This window comes from Scyliorhinus canicula, chromosome 12, assembly GCF_902713615.1.
Source record: "Scyliorhinus canicula chromosome 12, sScyCan1.1, whole genome shotgun sequence".
Taxonomy (NCBI): domain Eukaryota; kingdom Metazoa; phylum Chordata; class Chondrichthyes; order Carcharhiniformes; family Scyliorhinidae; genus Scyliorhinus; species Scyliorhinus canicula.
The window spans coordinates 139,141,354-139,160,261 of NC_052157.1; the positions used below are offsets into that span (position 1 = coordinate 139,141,354).

Below are 18,908 nucleotides of genomic sequence, written 5' to 3' on the forward strand. Positions count from 1 at the left end.
GCTGGGTCACTGTCTGTGCGGAGTCTGCACGTCCTCCCCGTGTGTGCGTGGGTTTCCTCCGGGTGCTCCGGCTTCCTCCCACAGTCCAAAGATGTGCGGGTTAGATGGATTGGCCATGCTAAATTGCCCGTAGTGTCCTAAAAAGTAAGGTTAAGGGGTGAGGGGAGGTTGTTGGGTTACGGGTATAGGGTGGATACGTGGGTTTGAGTAGGGTGATCATTGCTCGGCACAACATCGAGGGCCGAAGGGCCTGTTCTGTGCTGTACTGTTCTATAAAGTATAGGTGGACAGTTCGATTCTCCACCTCAAGATTTTGTCATTTTTTATTTTGCCCCGTTGTGCGTTGTTGAACATAAAGGCAACCGACCGTCGGTCGGTAACGAGGGTGAACCTCCTACCGGCTAGGTAGTGCCTCCAATGCCACACAGCTTCCACAATGGCTTGCGCCTCCTTCTCGACAGAGGAGTGTCGAATCTCGGAGGCGTGGAGGGTTCTAGAAAAGAAGGCTACTGACGTGCCCGCCTGGTTGAGGGTGGCGGCCAGGGCGATGTCTGACACATCGCTCTCTACCTGGAAAGGGATGGGCACGTCCACCGCGTGCATTGTGGCTTTGACAATATCTGCCTTGATGCGGCTGAAGGCCGCACGGGCCTCAGCCGTCAGGAGGAATATAGTGGCCTTGGTAAGTGGGCGGGCATTGTCCGTATAATTGGGGACCCACTGGGAGTAGGAGGAAAAGAGACCCAGGCAGTGTTTGAGGGTCATGAGGCTGTGGGGAAAGGGAAGTTGTATGAGGGGGCGCATGCTGTCGGGGTTGGGCCGAGGATGGTTAGCTGGGTTGTGCAGAAAACGCACTTCATTTGTTAGATGTGAGGTTGAGGGATTTGGGCAGCCTGGAGGAACCTCTGGCGGTTGGCGTTATGGTCCTGCTGATCATGGCCGCAGATGGTGACATTGTCGAAGTACGGGTATGTAGCCCGCAGCCCGTACTGGTCCACCATTCGGTCCATCTTTCTCTGGAAAACCGAGACCGTTAGTGACGCCGAACGGGACCCTGAGGAAGTGGAAGAGTCGGCCGGCTGCTTCAAAAGCCGTGTAGTGGTGATCTTCTGGGTGGATCGGGAGCTGGTGGTAGGCAGACTTCAGATCTACTGTGGAGAACACCCGGTCCTGTGCGATCTGGTTGACCATTTCCGCTATGCAGGGAGGGGGTACACATCAAGTTACGTGAAGCGATTAATGGTCTGGCTATAGTCCACTACCATCCGATTCTTCTCCCCGGTCCTGACAACCACCACTTGTGCTCTCCAGGGGCTGTTGGTTGCCTCGATGACCCCCCTCCCTCAAGAGTCGCTGGACCTCCGACTTGATAAAAATCATGTCTTGTGCACTGTACCATCTGCTCCTGGTGGCGACGGGCTTACAGTCGGGGGTGAGGTTCGCGAAGAGCGAAGGGGGGGGGGGGGGGGGGAGGGGGGGGTGGTGACCTTAAGGGTCGCGAGGTTACATACAGTGAGGGGGGAGTGTAGGGTTCCACCGAATTTTAGGGTCAGGCTTCAGTGACTGCATTGGAAGTCGAGTCCAAGCAGTAGTGAGGCGCAGAGGTGAGGGAGGACATACAGTTTAAAACGGGCATACTCAGAGCCCTGTATCGCGAGGTTAGCGATACAGTACCCCCGGATCTGCACTGAATGTGATCCGGAAGCAAGGGAGATTGTCTGGGACGTGGGGTAGATATGGAGGGAGCAGCGCCTTACCGTGTCAGGGTGGACAAAGCTCTCTTTGCTCCTGGAGTCGAAAAGACAAGGGGTCTCGTGCCCATTGACCCGGACGGCTATCATCGAGTTCTTCAGGTGTTTTGGTGATGGAAAAGGGATCATATTACAGTACTCAACAGACAACTTATTCTGGTGAATACATTCACCACATCCCCAAAGTCTTCTGATCACTTAAAGTCACACACACACACACACACACACACACACACACACCCTAAAACGTTTCAGCCATGAATCACAATTCTTCACTGCCAACCCCAATGTACCTTACCCATGGCCCGTACCAATCTCACCGCTGGAGTTACTGGTGAAACAGATTCCTCAGATATAGCATTGGCGTAGGATTAAATTTTAAAAATCTGAGGCAGAACAATCAGCAAGGTACTTAATTCAATTAGGCTGATTGCAGATGATACCATTGTCAGGCAAAACATCGCTGAATAATCTGCTATTTTTTTTAAATTAAGGGACAATTTTTGAGCCTGACCAATCCACCTTCCCTGCACATCTTTTGGGTTGTGGGGGTGAGACCCACACAAACATGGTGAGAATGTGCAAACTCCACACGGACAGTGACCCGGGGCTGGGATTGAACCCGTGTCCTCTGCGCTATGAGGCAGCAGTGCTAACCATTGGGCCACCGTTCCGCCCATCTGCAACTTTTGAAGATGTTTTACAATCTTTTGACTTCTTTTTGAACCTGTGACCCAACAGTATCTTGGAACATGTCAAATTTAACAGGAGAGTCCTGCAGCCTGGGACACATGTCGATTCCTTTATCAATGACTTCGACCGCATGGCAGGAAGACGGTGATCTGTAATCAAAACTCGGTCCAGAAAGAATCCTGGATGATTCGCTCTTCGACCTTCTCCAAGTCAAGGAAGACCTCATTCTCATTCAGGCTGTGCAGCTAGTCAGACTTTCTGAGCTGCGAGACCAACATTGGACTATTCTTAGAGGCGAGAGCACTTCATGGGACAGACGCCGCAACTTGGTCCACCATATCCGGCCACAGAAGCACGGAGAAAGTCTGAGCCAAAGTAAGCCAACCTCAACCACCCTGCCAAATGACTGTGCCAACGCTACAGGGCCAAGTACACCACTGGGACCAATGTCAGGCCAGTGCTGTTAAACGCTTCCATAGTCACAGACAGGAACACTTCAGCAGGCTATACCAGTCACGCCCTCCGTACAGCGCTGACAGTCTAAAAGCCATCCATGAAGTCAAGGTTACTGACCCAGAAGACACACAGCTTTTCTTCCAGGGAGACATCAGACAATGCGACTCCTTGTACTGGAATACAGACATCTTAGCGAACGGCCATCATCAAGTTTGGTTTTGGTGCCGGAGTGACCACCTTATCAAATGATGAATTGTGGCTCCGAGGCCACTGAGTCTGAACCACGGGAACCCCACTCTATGGCGCAGGGGGGAGTCCAACTCCCAGTCATTGGAACGATTCAAGAGCCATTGAGGTATGATGACAAACCCATCACAAAGGTTATTTACCTTGTGCAAAATCAGCCCACTTCACTCCTTCGTAGAGACATCTGATCAGCTCTTCACCTGCTTCAACTGGCAGAAGATGTGAAGACACCCAAAGTCCCAATGGAACCAGAAACTCATCCTCCCAACAGCCCAACTACAAAGCAGTAACCCAATGCTGACTCTGTTTATAACCTCACTTCCCTATTTGTGGAGCAGATCTGTTATCTTTTTCAGGTTCCTAAACCAAACCAAGGGCCTGACTAACGCACAGTGCAGGAGGTTACCACAGCAACCCCAGAGAAGTTGATGCTAGAACCAGAATGACTTCCAGAAGAATCACAGCCTCTACCAGAGATCAGGGTACAATCGGTTAAGATGACGACCTACCAACTGCCCCCTACCAGCCAGTGTGGCGAAACCACAGAGTTCACTGGAAACAGGTGCAGCCCGATGCTAACAAAGGTAAACTGCCTCTATATTCTTCTTCCATCCACAGGAAGGCTGCCCCTCAACCCCAGCAGGCTTCCAGATGCCGTAAATAGCACAAGAAGAAGGGACGCAACTGACAGCTAGGTTGATACCACTCCCTGAAAGAAATGACCGCCACTCATGATACCAGATCACTGTGGCAGCAACCCGACCGAACAGGTATGGCCTGACAATCGCCAATGGAATAAAGTGCATGACGCCATGCTGGCACCTGTCTCCAACTAACGATCCACCATCAAGATCAACTGCCTACAGATCATACCACTCCCTACCGGATGTCAAACGAGACATGGCGGAACACAAGGGCCGGGATTCTCCAAAATCCCGGCCAAGTGCTGATGCCAGTGTAAACACCGGAGTGGTGTACGCCGGCATCAGTGGGCCTCCTGGCCCAGCAAATCAGTGGTCTTCAGGGGGAAGCTTGGTGTTGAAGTGCTGCGCGCTGCTCTGGCACCAAAAGGCGGCCCTGCACGGCCGGCGCGGGTCAGTGCATGTGCGTGACGGTCGTCTTCGCGCCAGCGCATGCGCATAGTGGCTGTCTCCGCGCTGGCGCATGTGCATGATGGCCATCTCCGCACCGGCGCGGAGCAACATGTCGGAGACCTATGGCGGACCTGCGCGGAAGGAGGTCTGCCCCCTCCAGATTGCAGGCGCCCGATCGTGGGCCTGGACCCCGTGGAGACCGCCCCCCAGGAATCAGATCCCCTGCCCCTCCACCAGGACGTCCACATGGCCCCGGGTCCAAACTACCGCCGGGTGGTACCAGGTTGGAACTACGCCGGCGAGACTCAGCAGAACTTCAGCCGGTCGTCCGCGGAGAATTGCTGCGGGGACCTTTATCAGTGGCCCCCAACTGACGCCGCGGCGACCGTGCGCGTGTGATTGCCACCGATTCTCCGGTCGCCGGAGAATTGCGTCCCCTCATGGGAGCGGCATGGCGGGAATTTCCCTCGTCCCCGACGATTTTCCGACCCAGCGCGGGCTCGGAGAATCTTGCCCAAGATCTCCACACTGCCTCATACCCTGATTTCAAAGGAAGGAAGAAGTCAAGGTGGCATGAACTCTGTTGATGCATGCTGATAATGCTGTAATGTTCATCACAAAGTAGTTTGGAGTTAGAGCAGTTACAGTTGCAACGCCAAAGTTACGTGCATCAAGCCTTATGACAAGACAAGACTCTAATCAAACTGAGACTTGAGATAGGGATAGGGGTGAGATGTGGTAAAAAGATTCAGTAGATTAAAGGCTAATCTGGGACTGAGTACAGTACTGCCCACCAGTACCTACAACTTAGGTCAGTAGTGGAGAGCTCAGTAGCAACAGTTAAGTGCACGTGGGCGGCACTGTAGCACAGTGGGTAGCACTGTTGAGCAATTCTCTATGTTGGGGAAAGCATTCCTTTAGAACATAGAACAGTACAGCACAGAACAGGCCCTTCGGCCCTCGATGTTGTGCCGAGCCATGATCACCCTACTCAAACCCACGTATCCACCCTATACCCATAACCCAACAACACCCCCCCCCCATACTTTTTAGGACACTACGGGCAATTTAGCATGGCCAATCCACCTAACCCGCACATCTTTGGACTGTGGGAGGAAACCCGAGCACCCGGAGGAAACCCACGCACACACGGGGAGGACGTGCAGACTCCGCACAGACAGTGACCCAGCCGGGAATCGAACCTGGGACCCTGGAGCTGTGAAGCATTTATGCTAACCACCATGCTACCTTGCTATTGTTATGCTGATTTCTTTACCAAATGGTAAAATGGTAACCATCTCCTGACAACGTGTTTCCCAGGTACATAAATTGTGGCACCTCTTCCAGCCGTTGACCATTTATCGTCACTTCTGTTTGCACAATATTAATTCTCCCAATCTTCATATCGCTGCATTAATTTCAATTCTGTAATTAACTAGTGGAGAAATACCTCTCACTGACAAGAAATACTGGCACATTTGCCATCCAAAAGAATAGTCAAGGAACCAGATAAAAAGTACAGGTTGTAATTTTACTGGCAATTCATTGGCAGTGTAGTATTAAAAAAAAAAATGACTTGAACGCAAAATTGATCTTTTTGATTTATCCATTCCCTGCTGAAAGTGGGGGCTATGTGAGCAGGTGACATCTTAAATTATTAGCCTCAAAGCACACGCCCGCGTGCACGCATACACACACCATCATGTTATGGAATAACTTTAACCTCATGTAATTTTTCAATTTTCATTTCATTATAATAGCAGCTGTGATGTTGATTATGAATGACAATCGATTAATAAAATGACCAGACTTTTCTCTCCCGTGAGAGGATTAAACTGATGGTCTTCACTGCATTAACAAGCTGTTGCACGCGGAGTTGCTCATTCAGAGTTGTAATTTTTCTCTCCCTCTGTCCCAGTGCTGGCCCTCCTCACTATTGCTCTCAAATGGTGGCCTAGATTATGTTCTGCAGTCTCTAGAGTGGAGTATGAATCTATCACCTTCTGATTTAGAGAGGTGTAAATGGTAACAGGAACCTAATTTCTAGATTAGAAAGCCACTGACTTAGAGATCACTGCCTTCCATCCCATCATAGCCCTTTTTTGCTCCTTTCTCCCCGCCGTGTACTTGTATGAAACCCGTTACATCTGTAACTTTTCCCAGTTATGAGGAAACGCTACTGACAGACTGCTGAAATGAATGGAAACTTGGCAGATGATGCTCAACATTAAAAACTAGAAGATGATTTTGGAAGGAAGAACAAAGAGAGTTAACCTTAAATGATGTTGTAATGTGCCTTTAAGGGACTGCAGCATGACATCACTAGAAGGGAAATGAGTCACCCCATCCGATGAGCAGAATACATACACACACACACGTGATCGTTGCATTTAAATCATGATAACAACATGACAAATGATACAACCTTAGAGGAGGTGCAAGTGGAGAGAGAGAGGGTGTTTGTACGCAAATCTTTCAGGGTGGCAGGACAGAAAAGCAGTTATTAAAGAAAATTAGATCTTTGGCTTCAAAAATTGAAGCTCAGGTATAACAAAAAAACAGGAAGTTATAATGAAACCCACCCAACACTCTATTTCTGCCTTAATTGGAGTATTGTGTCCAATTTGGGTACCGCACTTCAGGTAGGAAGTAAAGGCTTTGGGGAGGGTACAGAAGAGATTGACCAGAGTATTTCAGGGCTAAAGGATCACAGATATGTGGATAGGCTGGAGAAGTTGGGGTCATTCTTCTTACAGCTCAGAAGGCCAAGAGGAGATTTCTGCCTTCCATCAGGCAGAAGGTACAGAAGTCTGAAGACTCGCACATCCAGACATAGGAACAGCTTCTTCCCCACAGCTACAAGACTCCTCAATGGCTCCCTCTTGGACTGATCTGTCCCCTGTAAGAACACCATTCACGATGCCCTATGCTGCTCTTGCTCACGTATTTGCTTTGTTTGGCACCTTGTTCCACACTGTAACCAATCACTGTTTGTCGATGTACCATTTGTCAATGTTTTCTGTTGTCTACTATGTACGTACTGTGTACATTCCTCGGCCGCAGAAAAATACTTTTCACTGTTCTTCGGTACATGTGACAATAAATCAAATCAAATCCAATCAAATCAAATCAAATCCAATCAAATCAAATCAAATTTGATGAGGTGTTTAAAATAATAGTGTTTTGGGTAGAGCAAAGAAACAGAAATTGTTTCCAATGGCTGAACACTCAATAACCAGAGGGCATAGATTTAAGCTGACCAAAGAAAAAGAACCAGAGGTGACCTGTGGAAAAACTAACATAACATGTGGTTAGGGTTTGGAATGCATTGCCCGATGGATACAGATTCATTGGAAGCCTTCAAAAGGGAACTGGATAAAGTCTTCGGAAGAGAAAATAATTGCGGGAACATGGGTTAAAAGCGAAGGTGTGGGTCAAATGGGATTGTTCCATAAAAGAATCGGTACCGACTCAGTACATAGAACATAGAACATTACAGTGCAGTACAGGCCCTTCGGCCCTCGATGTTGCACCGACCTGTGAAACCACTCTAAAGCCCATCTACACTATTCCCTTATCATCCATATGTTTATCCAATGACAATTTAAATGCCCTTAATGTTGGTGAGTCCACTACTGTTGCAGGCAGGGCATTCCCCACCCTTGCTACTCTCTGAGTAAAGAACCTACCTCTGACATCTGTCCGATACCTATCTCATCTCAATTTAAAGCTATGTCCCCTCATGCTAGCCATCACCATCCGAGGAAAAAGGCTCTCACTGTCCACCCTATCTAATCCTCTGATCATCTTGTATGCCTCAATTAAGTTACCTCTTAACCTTCTTCTCTCTAACGAAAACAGCCTTATGTCCCTCAGCCTTTCCTCGTAAGATCTTCCCTCCATACGAGGCAACATCCTGGTAAATCTCCTCTGCACCCTTTCCAATGATTCCACATTCTTCCTATAATGCGATGACCAGAACTGCACGCAATACTCCAAATGCGGCCGCACCAGAGTTTTGTACAGCTGCAACATGACCTCATGGCTCCGAAACTCAATTCCTCTACCAATAAAACCTAACACACCGTACACCTTCTTAACAACCCTCTCCATCTGGGTGGCAACTTTCAGGGGTCTATGTACATGGACACCGAGATCTCTCTGCTCATCCACACTACCAAGAATCATACCATGAGCCCAGTACTCTGTCTTCCTGTTACTCCTTCCAAAATGAATCACCTCACACTTTTCTGCATTAAACTCCATTTGCCACCTCTCAGCCCAGCTCTGCAGCTTATCTATGTCCCTCTGTAACTTGCAACATCCTTCCGCACTGTCCACAACTCCACCAACTTTAGTGTCATCTGCAAATTTACTCACCCATCCTTCTACGCCCTCCTCCAGGTCATTTATAAAAATGACAAACAACAGTGGCCCCAAAACAGATCCTTGTGGTACACCACTAGTAACTGAACTCCAGGCTGAACATTTCCCATCAACCACCACCCTCTGTCTTCTTACAGCGAGCCAATTTCTGATCCAAACTGCTAAATCACCTTGAACCCATGCCTCCGTATTTTCTGCAATAGCCTACCGTGGGGAACCTTAGCAAACGCTTTACTGAAATCCACGTACACCACATCAACTGCTTTACCCTCGTCCACCTGTTTGGTCACCTTCTCAAATAACTCAATAAGGTTTGTGAGGCACGACCTACCTTTCACAAAACCATGTTGACTATCCCTAATCAAATTATTCCTTTCTAGATGATTATAAATCCTATCTCATATAAACCTTTCCAAGACTTTCCCCACAACAGATGTAAGGCTCACTGGTCTATAGTTACCGGGGTTGTCTCTACTTCCCTTCTTGAACAAGGGGACAACATTTGCTATCCTCCAGTCTTCTGGCACTATTTCTGTAGACAATGACGACATAAAGATCAAAGCCAAAGGCTCAGCAATCTCCTCCCTAGCTTCCCAGGTAATCCTAGGATAAATCCCATCCGGCCCAGAGGACTTATCTATTTTCACATTTTCCAGAATTGCTAACACCTCCTCCATTCAGTAAGCTGAATGGCCTCCAGTGTTCTGTGACATTCTCTTATTCTATGGCTTGAAACCTTTTTTAATAATTTAGAGTGCCCAATTATTTTTCATTCCAATGGAGGGGGAATTTAGCGTGGCCAATCCACCTAACCTGCACATCTCTGGGTTGTGGGGGTGAATCCCACGCAGACACGTGGAGAATGTGCAAACTCCACATGGACCCGGGTCCTCAGCGCCACAGTCCCAGTGCTAACCACTGCGCCACATGCCGCCCTCTATGGCTCGAAACCTTAACTTGATTTCTCTTTCCCCGTAGGTTCTTCCTGACCTACAGAAGAACAGCAATTGATCATAAGGCTCTGCAAGTTTGCTCCACCATTTAATATGATCATGGCTGATCCCAGATCTCAATTACACTTTACTGCCTAATCCCCAAATCCCTCGATTTCCTCAGTGTCTAAGAAGACAATGATCTCAGTTCTGCATGTACTCAATGACTGAGCATTCACAACACTCTGGAGTAGACAATTCCAACGATTCACACGTCTCGGTGTGAAGACATTCCCCAATGCTAACTTCCCCTGTTTCTTGTATGAGCGCACCCAAATCTCTCTGAGAACCCAACATTTAAATGTTTCTCACCATTTAAAATAAGATCTGCTTTCACCTGACACCTTGTTGCCCACTCACATAACCCATCTATATCCCTTTGCAGCTTCTTTGTGTCCTCCTCACAGCTTTACTGTCTCACTTGGTTCCATATTGTTAGCAATGTTAAGATGCATTGCACGTGGTCCTTTCATCTCAGTCATTGACCTAATTAATCTAAACTGGCCAACAAGAGTTCAAGAAGGCAGCTTACCACCTTCTCAAGGTCAATGAGGGATGGGCCACAAATGCTGACCTTGTCAGCGACACCCATATCCCATGGACCAGTTTCAGAAATTGCTGAGCGTTTCCAAAAGGTTCTGTTTTAATGATAGATTTCCATAATTTGTGGTCATTTGCTTTAGTTGAGGAATTACATAAATCTGAAATATATTCAGAAACAAGCCATGCTTGCTGATGTTTTGTGAAGTTTGAGAAAATGTCAAACATCGATGTCAATTGACAGTGTAAGTCATAGAATTTACAGTGCAGAAGGAGGCCATTCGGCCCATCGAGTCTGCACCAGCTCTTTGAAAGAGCACCCTACCCAAGCCCACACCTCCACCCTATCCCCATAACCCAGTAACCTGACCCAACACTAAGGGCAATTTTGGACACTAAGGGCAATTTAGCATGGCCAATCCACCTAACCTTGCACATTCTTGCACATGAGGAAGTCCTGTTTACCCTACGCAGTGCCTCACTCCATACTCCCCAATTGATTGCCCCTCCCAACTCCGCTTCCCATTTCTCCTTGATCTTCACCACCTGCTTGCCTCCCTGCTCCCCCAGCCACTTGTAAATATCCCCAATTCTTCCCTCCCCTCCCACATCCAGGAGCAGCAGTCGCTCCAGCAGGGTTTATACCGGCAACCTAGGGAACCCCCTTCAGACGTTTCGTGCAAAGTCCCTAACCTGCAGATACCTAAACTCACTCCCCCTCGCTCTACCCTTTCCCTTAGCTCCTCCAGACTGATAAACCCTTCCTCCAGTGGGGGGAGTAATAATTAAGACATGCAGGATCTCTATTCCATTCATACAAGAGAGTACACTGTTCCCCAGCGGGTATACATTATAGAGGCTAGCACATGGACACGGGAAGTCCACAACGAGTTAAAATAAGAACAAAGTTTTATTGACAAACGAGATAGGTACACTTCCCGGTTGACCCCTACTGGGTTCATCTCTGGTCGATATCTTACTCCCATACTCTGGGTAACTGAGATACCTCGCCCCCTAGTGGGGGAGCACGTACTCCGTAAGGAGCACGGAGAAGGCCAGCATTCCCACCCTGTAGGTCACGTGCGGGATATTACAATGTTGTTTTAGAAATATTGAACAAATTAATACTTCTCTCATTCATCCTTTCCAACTCTCAAGTATCATCTCTTGCAGTGTGAATTTACAGAGAATTCATAACAAGTATGGGGTAAGAGTTGATGTTAAGATATATGGTACCAGATAATGAGTTACAGATTTCTATTCCATGCATGCCAGCAAGAAGAGACAGACTTAGGTTAAAATGCTTACATGTGCAGCACGTCTCATATGAAGTCTAGACCATCAGGGGCAACCAGGAAAGGTTAATGTACTCACGGATACACTTGGGAATCCTGTCACTCCATTTAGGGTTCCCAGACTGCCTGTTGTAACAGGTCAGTATGTTGCTCCCAGCCAGTGTATAGCCTTTGTTACAAATGTACTGCACTGTGGAGCCAATTGAAAACTTGGGATCTGCAATAATCTTGCGGCTGTGATCGATGTCACCGGGGTCAGTGCAGAATATAACTAGGATGAGAAAACAAAGAGAAAATATTCAAAAGAGAACCTCACTTTTGCTTTGCTTCATTTGCTGACTGATCGAATGCCGAATTGCCTGACCAAACCTGGCTGCTCATTGCTGCGTCCTCCATTGAGTCAGGCTTGCAAGGTTTTTCAAAATGGAGACCTTCGCCAATGGCTCACTGAACAGCTGTGCAATGCCACCGTAACTCCAGAATCAAAGGCCCCTCCCACCTGGTTTACCCACTCTTCCAACTTCTTCCATCGGCCAGGAGATGCAAAAGTCTGAGAACACGCACCAACAGATTTAATAACAGCTTCTTCCTCACTGTTACCACACTCCTAAACAACCCTCTTATGGACTGACCTGATTAATACTACACTCCTGTATGCTTCACCCGATGCCGTGTTAATGTATTTACATTGTGTGGGAAAGCGAGGTATTCCCGGTGAATGAGCTGGCACAGCGGGCTAATTTAGGGGGGATGCCATTTACAGTAGCGAGGGATAGGTTTAAATATTTGGGGATTCAGGTAGCGAGGGAATGGACAGGGCTCCATAAGTGGGACTTAACAAAGCTGGTGGAGGAGGCTAAGGAGGATCCTAAGAGGCACTTAACTGCACTTAGCGCTGGCAGGGAGGGTCCAAGTGGTGAAAATGAATAGTCTGCCGAGGTTCTTGTTTATCTTTCAGGCTCTCCTGATCTTTATACCAAAGCCCTTTTTTCGGAAAGTGGACACAATCATCTCTGACTTTGTATGGGCGGGGAAGGTGCCGAGGGTGGGGAGGACCCTGCTACAGAGGCCGAGGCAGCAGGAGTGGTTGGCGTTGCCGAACATGCTTCATTATTATTGGGTGGCGAATGTGGACAAGGTGCGCCGGGTGGTGGGAAGGAGAAGGGGTAGAGTGGGTTAGGATGGAGGAGGTATCTTGTAATGAGTCTAGTTTGAGGACTATGGTGACGGCAGCGTTTCGAATGGCTCCGAGTTGGTATTCAAGGAGCCCGGTGGTGCAGTCCGCAGTGAAGATCTGGAATCAGTTGAGGAGGCATTTTAGGGTGGAAGGGACGTCAGTGCTAACGCTGCTGTGCGAGAATCATGAGTTTGAGGTGGGGGGTAGATAGTATTTACAGGAGGTGGAGGGAAGTGGGGCTGGACAAGGTGAGGGATCTGTACCTGGAGGAAGGGTTCATCAGTCTGGAGGAGCTAAGGGAAAGGGAGAGAGGGAGTGAGTTCAGGTATCTGCAGGTTAGGGACTTTGCGCAAAACGTCTGAAGGGGGTTCCCTAGGTTGCCGGGATAACCCCTGTTGGAGCGACTGCTGCTCCTGGATGTGGGAGGGGAGGGAAGAATTGGGGATATTTACAAGTGGCTGGGGGAGCAGGGAGGCAAGCAGGTGGTGAAGACCAAGGAGAAATGGGAAGCTGAGTTGGGAGGGGCAATCAATTGGGGAGTATGGAGTGAGGCACTGCGTAGGGTAAACAGGACCTCCTCATGTGCAAAGATGAGCCTGATGCAGTTTAAGGTGATGCACAGGGTGCATATGACTCGGGCGAGAGTGAGTGGGTTCCTTCAGGGGGTAGTAGAGTGTGAGGGGTGTGGGCGAGGGCCAGCGAATCACACGCCCATGTTTTGGCATTGCGAAAAATTGGGAAGATTCTGGGTGGGAATGTTTGCCGTCTTAGCCAGGGTAGTGGAGGAGGAGGTGGACCCGGACCCTTTGGTGGTGATATTTGGGGTTTCAGAGAAGCCGGAGCTCATGGAGAGGAGGAAGGCCGATGTCGTGGCCTTCGCCTCTCTGATTGCACGGTGACTAATTTTGCTGGAGTGGCGGTTGGCATCGCCACCGGGGGTAGCGGCTTGATTGGGTGACCTGTACGATTTCCTGCGATTAGGGAAGGTAAAGTATGAGTTAAGGGGCTCTTCAGAGGGGTTTGAGGAAAGTTGGGGGATGTCTGTGACAGTGTTTGAGGGGGCTGTTCATCGCGGGGTATCCTATGGTGCTTCACAGAAGCCAGAAGCCTTATCAAACACAGTTTGACGAGAAAAGCCCATTCTTGGGTCAGTAATCAACTTAAACCAGCCAAGGGAATGTTGTACTTGGTCTCTTCCATAGCTGGGTTAGCCGAGGGAAAGGTTGGCCAAGGCTCCGACTCACCGGTCACTAACCAATGGTCCTAGTAGGAAGTGGGTGCTTGTGTGGAGCTCGGATGGGAAGCTCTGGCTATTGAATAGCTCCTGAACACTCACTAAACAAGGGTCACTTGGTTGAGGCGCAACACGGCGAGTGGGTCCACAGAGCCACATCAGAGCATGAGTCAATGTCCTTTTCTGGTGTAAGGGCAGAGGGAAGAAAGCTGTCCGAGAGAGAAACAAATCATCACCTTAAGCGTCACAAACGAGGCAAAGAAGAATAGCTGCCACTCTATATTAAAGGACTGACTGTCGTTTGAATAAAAAATATTCCATTCCTGTCACTCACATTTCTTTCCTTTACAAGTGATTATTCACTTCACTGGTGAATTAAATCACATATCCTTCAAAACCAAGCACAAAACTCGCCTTTTATAGGTTTTACTGTTCATAGTTTAAAATGAAAAGAATAATAGCTTCTTTTCTGTTTGTCTTCCTGGTTTCTCTTGCCCCCAAAAGAATGCCACGGTGATACGTTTTTCGCAGCCAAGTCTCGGTCCATTTCATTCCACAGGAGCAAAGTGTCAAAAGGAAAAGTCATGGCATGTTCTTAACCAGTTTGGGAAAGATAAATAGCCTGAGTAACAGAATCAACACATGGTCAGAATTGGGTGGAAAAGCCCTCGTCTCATCTTTTACCTTCAATCCATTTCTGTGCTGTGTGGGTGTTAGACTGTGCAGAGGTCAGTCAATGCATCAATATGGATCAATATGCATGTTACCAAATGAGGGCAGAAATAATGGGCGCGATTTTCCGTGCACGCCCACCCGGAGACTGGAAATCCCCACCTGAGGCCAACGGGCATTTAAATGATCCGGCAAATTTTCCGTCCCAGCGGTGATGGTTCCCGCAGCGGGATGGGACCAGAAAACTTACCCCATTGTGTTCACCCCTGTTTGTTACTGTTTGCCTGTAAACAATATACCTCAAAAGCGAATAGGTGGATTTCAAGAAAATGTGGTATGTAGAGCGGGTATGGTCCAATGGCTGAGCATTTGGTCACCTGTCCTCATGCCTTCTCCTTTGGCTAAGGGTCCATTTATCATCACTCACTCGCTCAAATGCATCCACCAAAGGTAGCGCTGAGAATGAGGAATTTGCGAGGCAAATAACAGAGATGTAATTCAGGGGAAGCTCGGTCAGTACATGAGGGAGAAGGGAATAAAAGGTTATGCTGATAAGGGGAGATGGTGAGGGGAAGAAGGGGGCTCATAAACCAATAGAGCACTTGTGTCAAATGACCTGTATCTGTTCTCTTCATTCTACACAGTAATTGGGCGAAGGAGGGGCAAGTAGGCCTACATGATATTTTCTTCATGAGTTTGACCATTACAGCTTTTTTTAATAAATGTTTTTATTGAGTTTTTGGCAGACAAAACAAATATAAATACGAACAAACAGTGGGAGTTAAACAAGAGAATGTAAGAAGTAAAACTAGAACTATTTACACATAGATCGGTTTTGACTATTTATATAAATACATCAGTTTCCCCTTCCTTACAGTGTTTGCCTTGGCGATTGTGGTCCCTGCGTTTCGCTTCCCACCAGTTTTCCCTTTGCTTTTCTTCCCTTTGGTTGTTGTTGCCCCCCCCCCCCCTCCCCCTTGTGTCTCCTGGTTCTTTTGTTGGGCTTGGTTGAGTTCCTTGTTCCCCTCCCCCCTCCTCCCCACCTCCCCCATTCCTTACTGTGTTGTGGCTACCCCCCTCCTAACCCTTGGTTCCCTAGTTGTTGGCGACAAACAGGTCTTAGAACAACCGAGTGAATGGCTCCCACATTTTGTGGAAACCCTCTTCCGACCCTCGGATGGCGAATTAAATTTTCTCCGTTTGGTGAAATTCCGACAGGTCTGACAGCCAGTCTGCAGCTTTGGGTGATGTTGCTGACTGTCAGCCGACCAGGATTCTCCGGCGGTGATTAGGGAGGCAAAGGCAAAGGCATCGGCCCTCCTCCCCATGAAGGGGTCTGGCGGTTCTGGTACCCCAAAGACTGCCATTCTCGGGCATGGCTCCACCTTCATCCCCACCACTTTGGACATGGCCTCAAAGAAGGCTGTCCAGAACCTCAAAGAAGGCTGTCCAGTACCCAGCAAGTCTGGAGCAAGACCAGAGCATGTGGGCATGGTTGGCCGGGCCTCCTTGGTACCGGTCGCATCTGTCCTCCACCTCCAGGGAGAACCGGCTCATTTGCGTTCTGGTTAAGTGGGCTCCGTGTACCACATTTAGCTGTGTTAGGCTTAGCCTTGTGCATGTGGAGGTGGAGTTGACCCTGTGCAGTGCTTTACTCCAAAGTCCCCACCCTATTTCAAACCCCAAGTCCTCCTCCCACTTCTCCTTTGTCTCGTCCAGTTGAGTGTTTGCCCCCCTTAGCAGTCACCCATACATGTCACTGCAGTTTCCTTTCCCTAAGATGTCCGCGCCCAGCAGGCCCTCCAGCAATGATTGTCGTGGTGGTTGTGGCTACGCCTTTGTTTCCCTTCGTAGAAAGTTTTTGAGTTGCAGGTACCTTAGTTCATTTCCTCCCGTCAGCTGGAATCCATCTGTCAGCTCTTCAAGTGTTGTTAACCTGTTGTTTGTGTAAATATCCCTAACTGTCAGCATCCCCCCCGTCCTGTCTCCACCTTTTGAAGGAGGCGTCCTTGTCACCGGCGTCCTTGGATCCCCAGGTAGCGGAATTTGTGATGGGCCTGTTTGAACGGCAGCCCCTCCAGCTCTGCCCCTCCCCCTTGCCGCTCCCACAACGAGCACATGGACGAATACCACCAGCTCTAAGTACTTTCAGCTGCATAGAGGCACAAGGCAGGGAAGATCTCGTTATTGCTCTGGTCAAATTTGTAACCCGAGAAGCTTCCAAACTCTTTCAAGAGCGCCACAATTCCTTCCATTCTGCTTTGTGGGTCTGAGATGCAGAGCAGCAGGTCATCAGCATAGAGCAAGACTCTGTTCTCTCTGCCTCCCCTCCGGAGCTCTTTCCAGTTCTTTGCCACCCTGAGCACGATCGCTAATGGCCCGATCTCTGGGGCGAACAGCAGCAGGGACAACGGGCATTCCTGCCTTGTACCTCTATGCAGCTGAAAGTACTTAGAGCTGGTGGTATTTGTCCATATGCTCGTTGTGGGAGCGTTGTGCAGGAGTTTCACCGAGGCGGCAAATCTTGTTCCAAGCCCGAACTGCTCCAACATCTCTATGAGGTACTCTGTCGAAGGCCTTTTCTGCGTCCAGGGAGACGATCGCCTCAGGTGTTCTCTCCCCGGATGGGGTCATGATCACGTTCAGCAGGCGCCTGATGTCCGAAGTTGCGTCTGCGTTTAGCAGCGAGATGGGTCTGTAGGAATCACATTCTGTTAGGTCTTTGTCTTTTTTAGGTATCATCGAGGTTGAGGCTTGTGGTAGTGTAGGCGGCAGGCTGCCCCTCGCCAGCGTGTCTGTGAACATCTCCCACAAGTGCGGGGCCAGTGCTGTCGCAAATATTTTGTAGAAGTCCGCCGGGAACCTGTCTGGTCCCGGTGCCTTCACCACCTCCATGGAGCTAATACTCTCAATGATCTCTCCCAGTTCTAGTGGTGCTTCCAAGCCCTGTTTCCTGTCCTCTGGTATGTCCAGCCCATCAAGGAACTGCTTCGCCCCCATGTCCCCTGCTGGGGGCTCTGAGGTGTACAGCCCCTGCTTTCTCAGCTGGTGAGCCAGCAGGTGACTAGTTTTGTCTCCGTGCTCATACAGGGTCTCCCGTGCCTGGCGGAGTTGGTGCACTGCTTTCCTCGTGGAGAGCAAGTCCATCTGTAGCTTTTTCCTCTCCGCCAGGAGCTTTAAGGTCGGGGCCTCGGAGTGTCACCGGTCCGCTTCCAGTATGGAGTCGACCAGCTGTTGCCTAGCCGCCCTCTCTTCCCTATCCCTCATGCTTTAAAAACGATAATTCTTCCCCTGATTAGGGCAGCACGGTGGCCTAGTGGTTAGCACAGCTGCCTCACGGCGCTGAGGTCCCAGGTTCGATCCCGGCTCTGGGTCACTGTCAGTGTGAGGTTTGCACATTCTCCCCATGTCTGCATGGGTTTCGTCCCCACAACCCAAAGATGTGCAGGGGAGGTGGATTGGCCACGCTAAATTGCCCCTTAATTGGAAAAAATAATTGGGTAATCAAAATTTAAAAAAAAAAATTCTTCCCCTGATCACAGCCTTCAGCGCCACCCAGAACATGGAGGGTGCGATCTCCCCGTTCCGGTTAGTAATATACTTGTCAATGGCCTGTGATATTTTCTCGTAAAAAGCCTTGTCAGCCAGGAGGGCCGTGTCCAACCTCCATCGGATCGGATCCCTCTCCGACCTTACATCCATATAACATAGAGCGTGGTCAGAGATTACGATTGCAGAGTATTCCGCCCTTACTAGCCGTAGAAGCATCGATTTTCCCACTACAAAGAAGCCGATCCGTGAATAGACGTTATGTACTTGGGAGAAGGAGGAGGACTCCTTCTCCCCTGGGTGGGTGAACTGGCATGGGTCCACCGCCCCCATCTGCTCCATAAATAGGCTGAGTTCCTTTGCTATGTTGGAGGTCTTTCCTGTTTTGGGTCGACCTGCCTGTCCGTAGGTCCTATAATAATAATAATCGCTAATTGCCACAAGTAGGCTTCAATGAAGTTACAGTGAAAAGGCCCTAGTTGCCACATTCCTGCGCCTGTTCGGGGTGGCCGGTACTGGAATTGAACCCGTGCTGCTGGCATTGTTCTGCATTACAAGTCAGCTATTTAGCCCACTTTGCTAAACCAGTCCTGTGTACACGGTTAAAGTCTTCCCCCCCCCCCCCGCCCACCATGGTCGGTGCGTATCTATGTCGGGGATTTCCACTTCTTTATAAACTCCGTGTCGCCCAGTTGGAAGCGTGCATGTTCACCAGAACTACCGGTGCTACCGACACTAGACCATGACGTACCGTCCCCCTGGGTCCGTAACCGTCTTTGTCACCACGAACATTGTCCTCCTATTTAGCAGTGTGGCTACCCCA

General features: G+C 49.1%; 1 protein-coding gene across 3 annotated transcripts in view; it reads right to left on the reverse strand.

Moving 5' to 3' along the window:
* Positions 1-18,908, reverse strand: part of sez6b (seizure related 6 homolog b) — a 1,051,857-nt gene that overhangs the window by 55,142 nt on the left and 977,807 nt on the right. For all 3 annotated transcript variants that reach the window (XM_038814277.1, XM_038814276.1, XM_038814278.1), the window contains one exon: positions 11,533-11,724. In XM_038814277.1, coding sequence (XP_038670205.1) covers positions 11,533-11,724 — 192 coding nt within the window. The remainder of the gene's footprint in view (positions 1-11,532; positions 11,725-18,908) is intronic.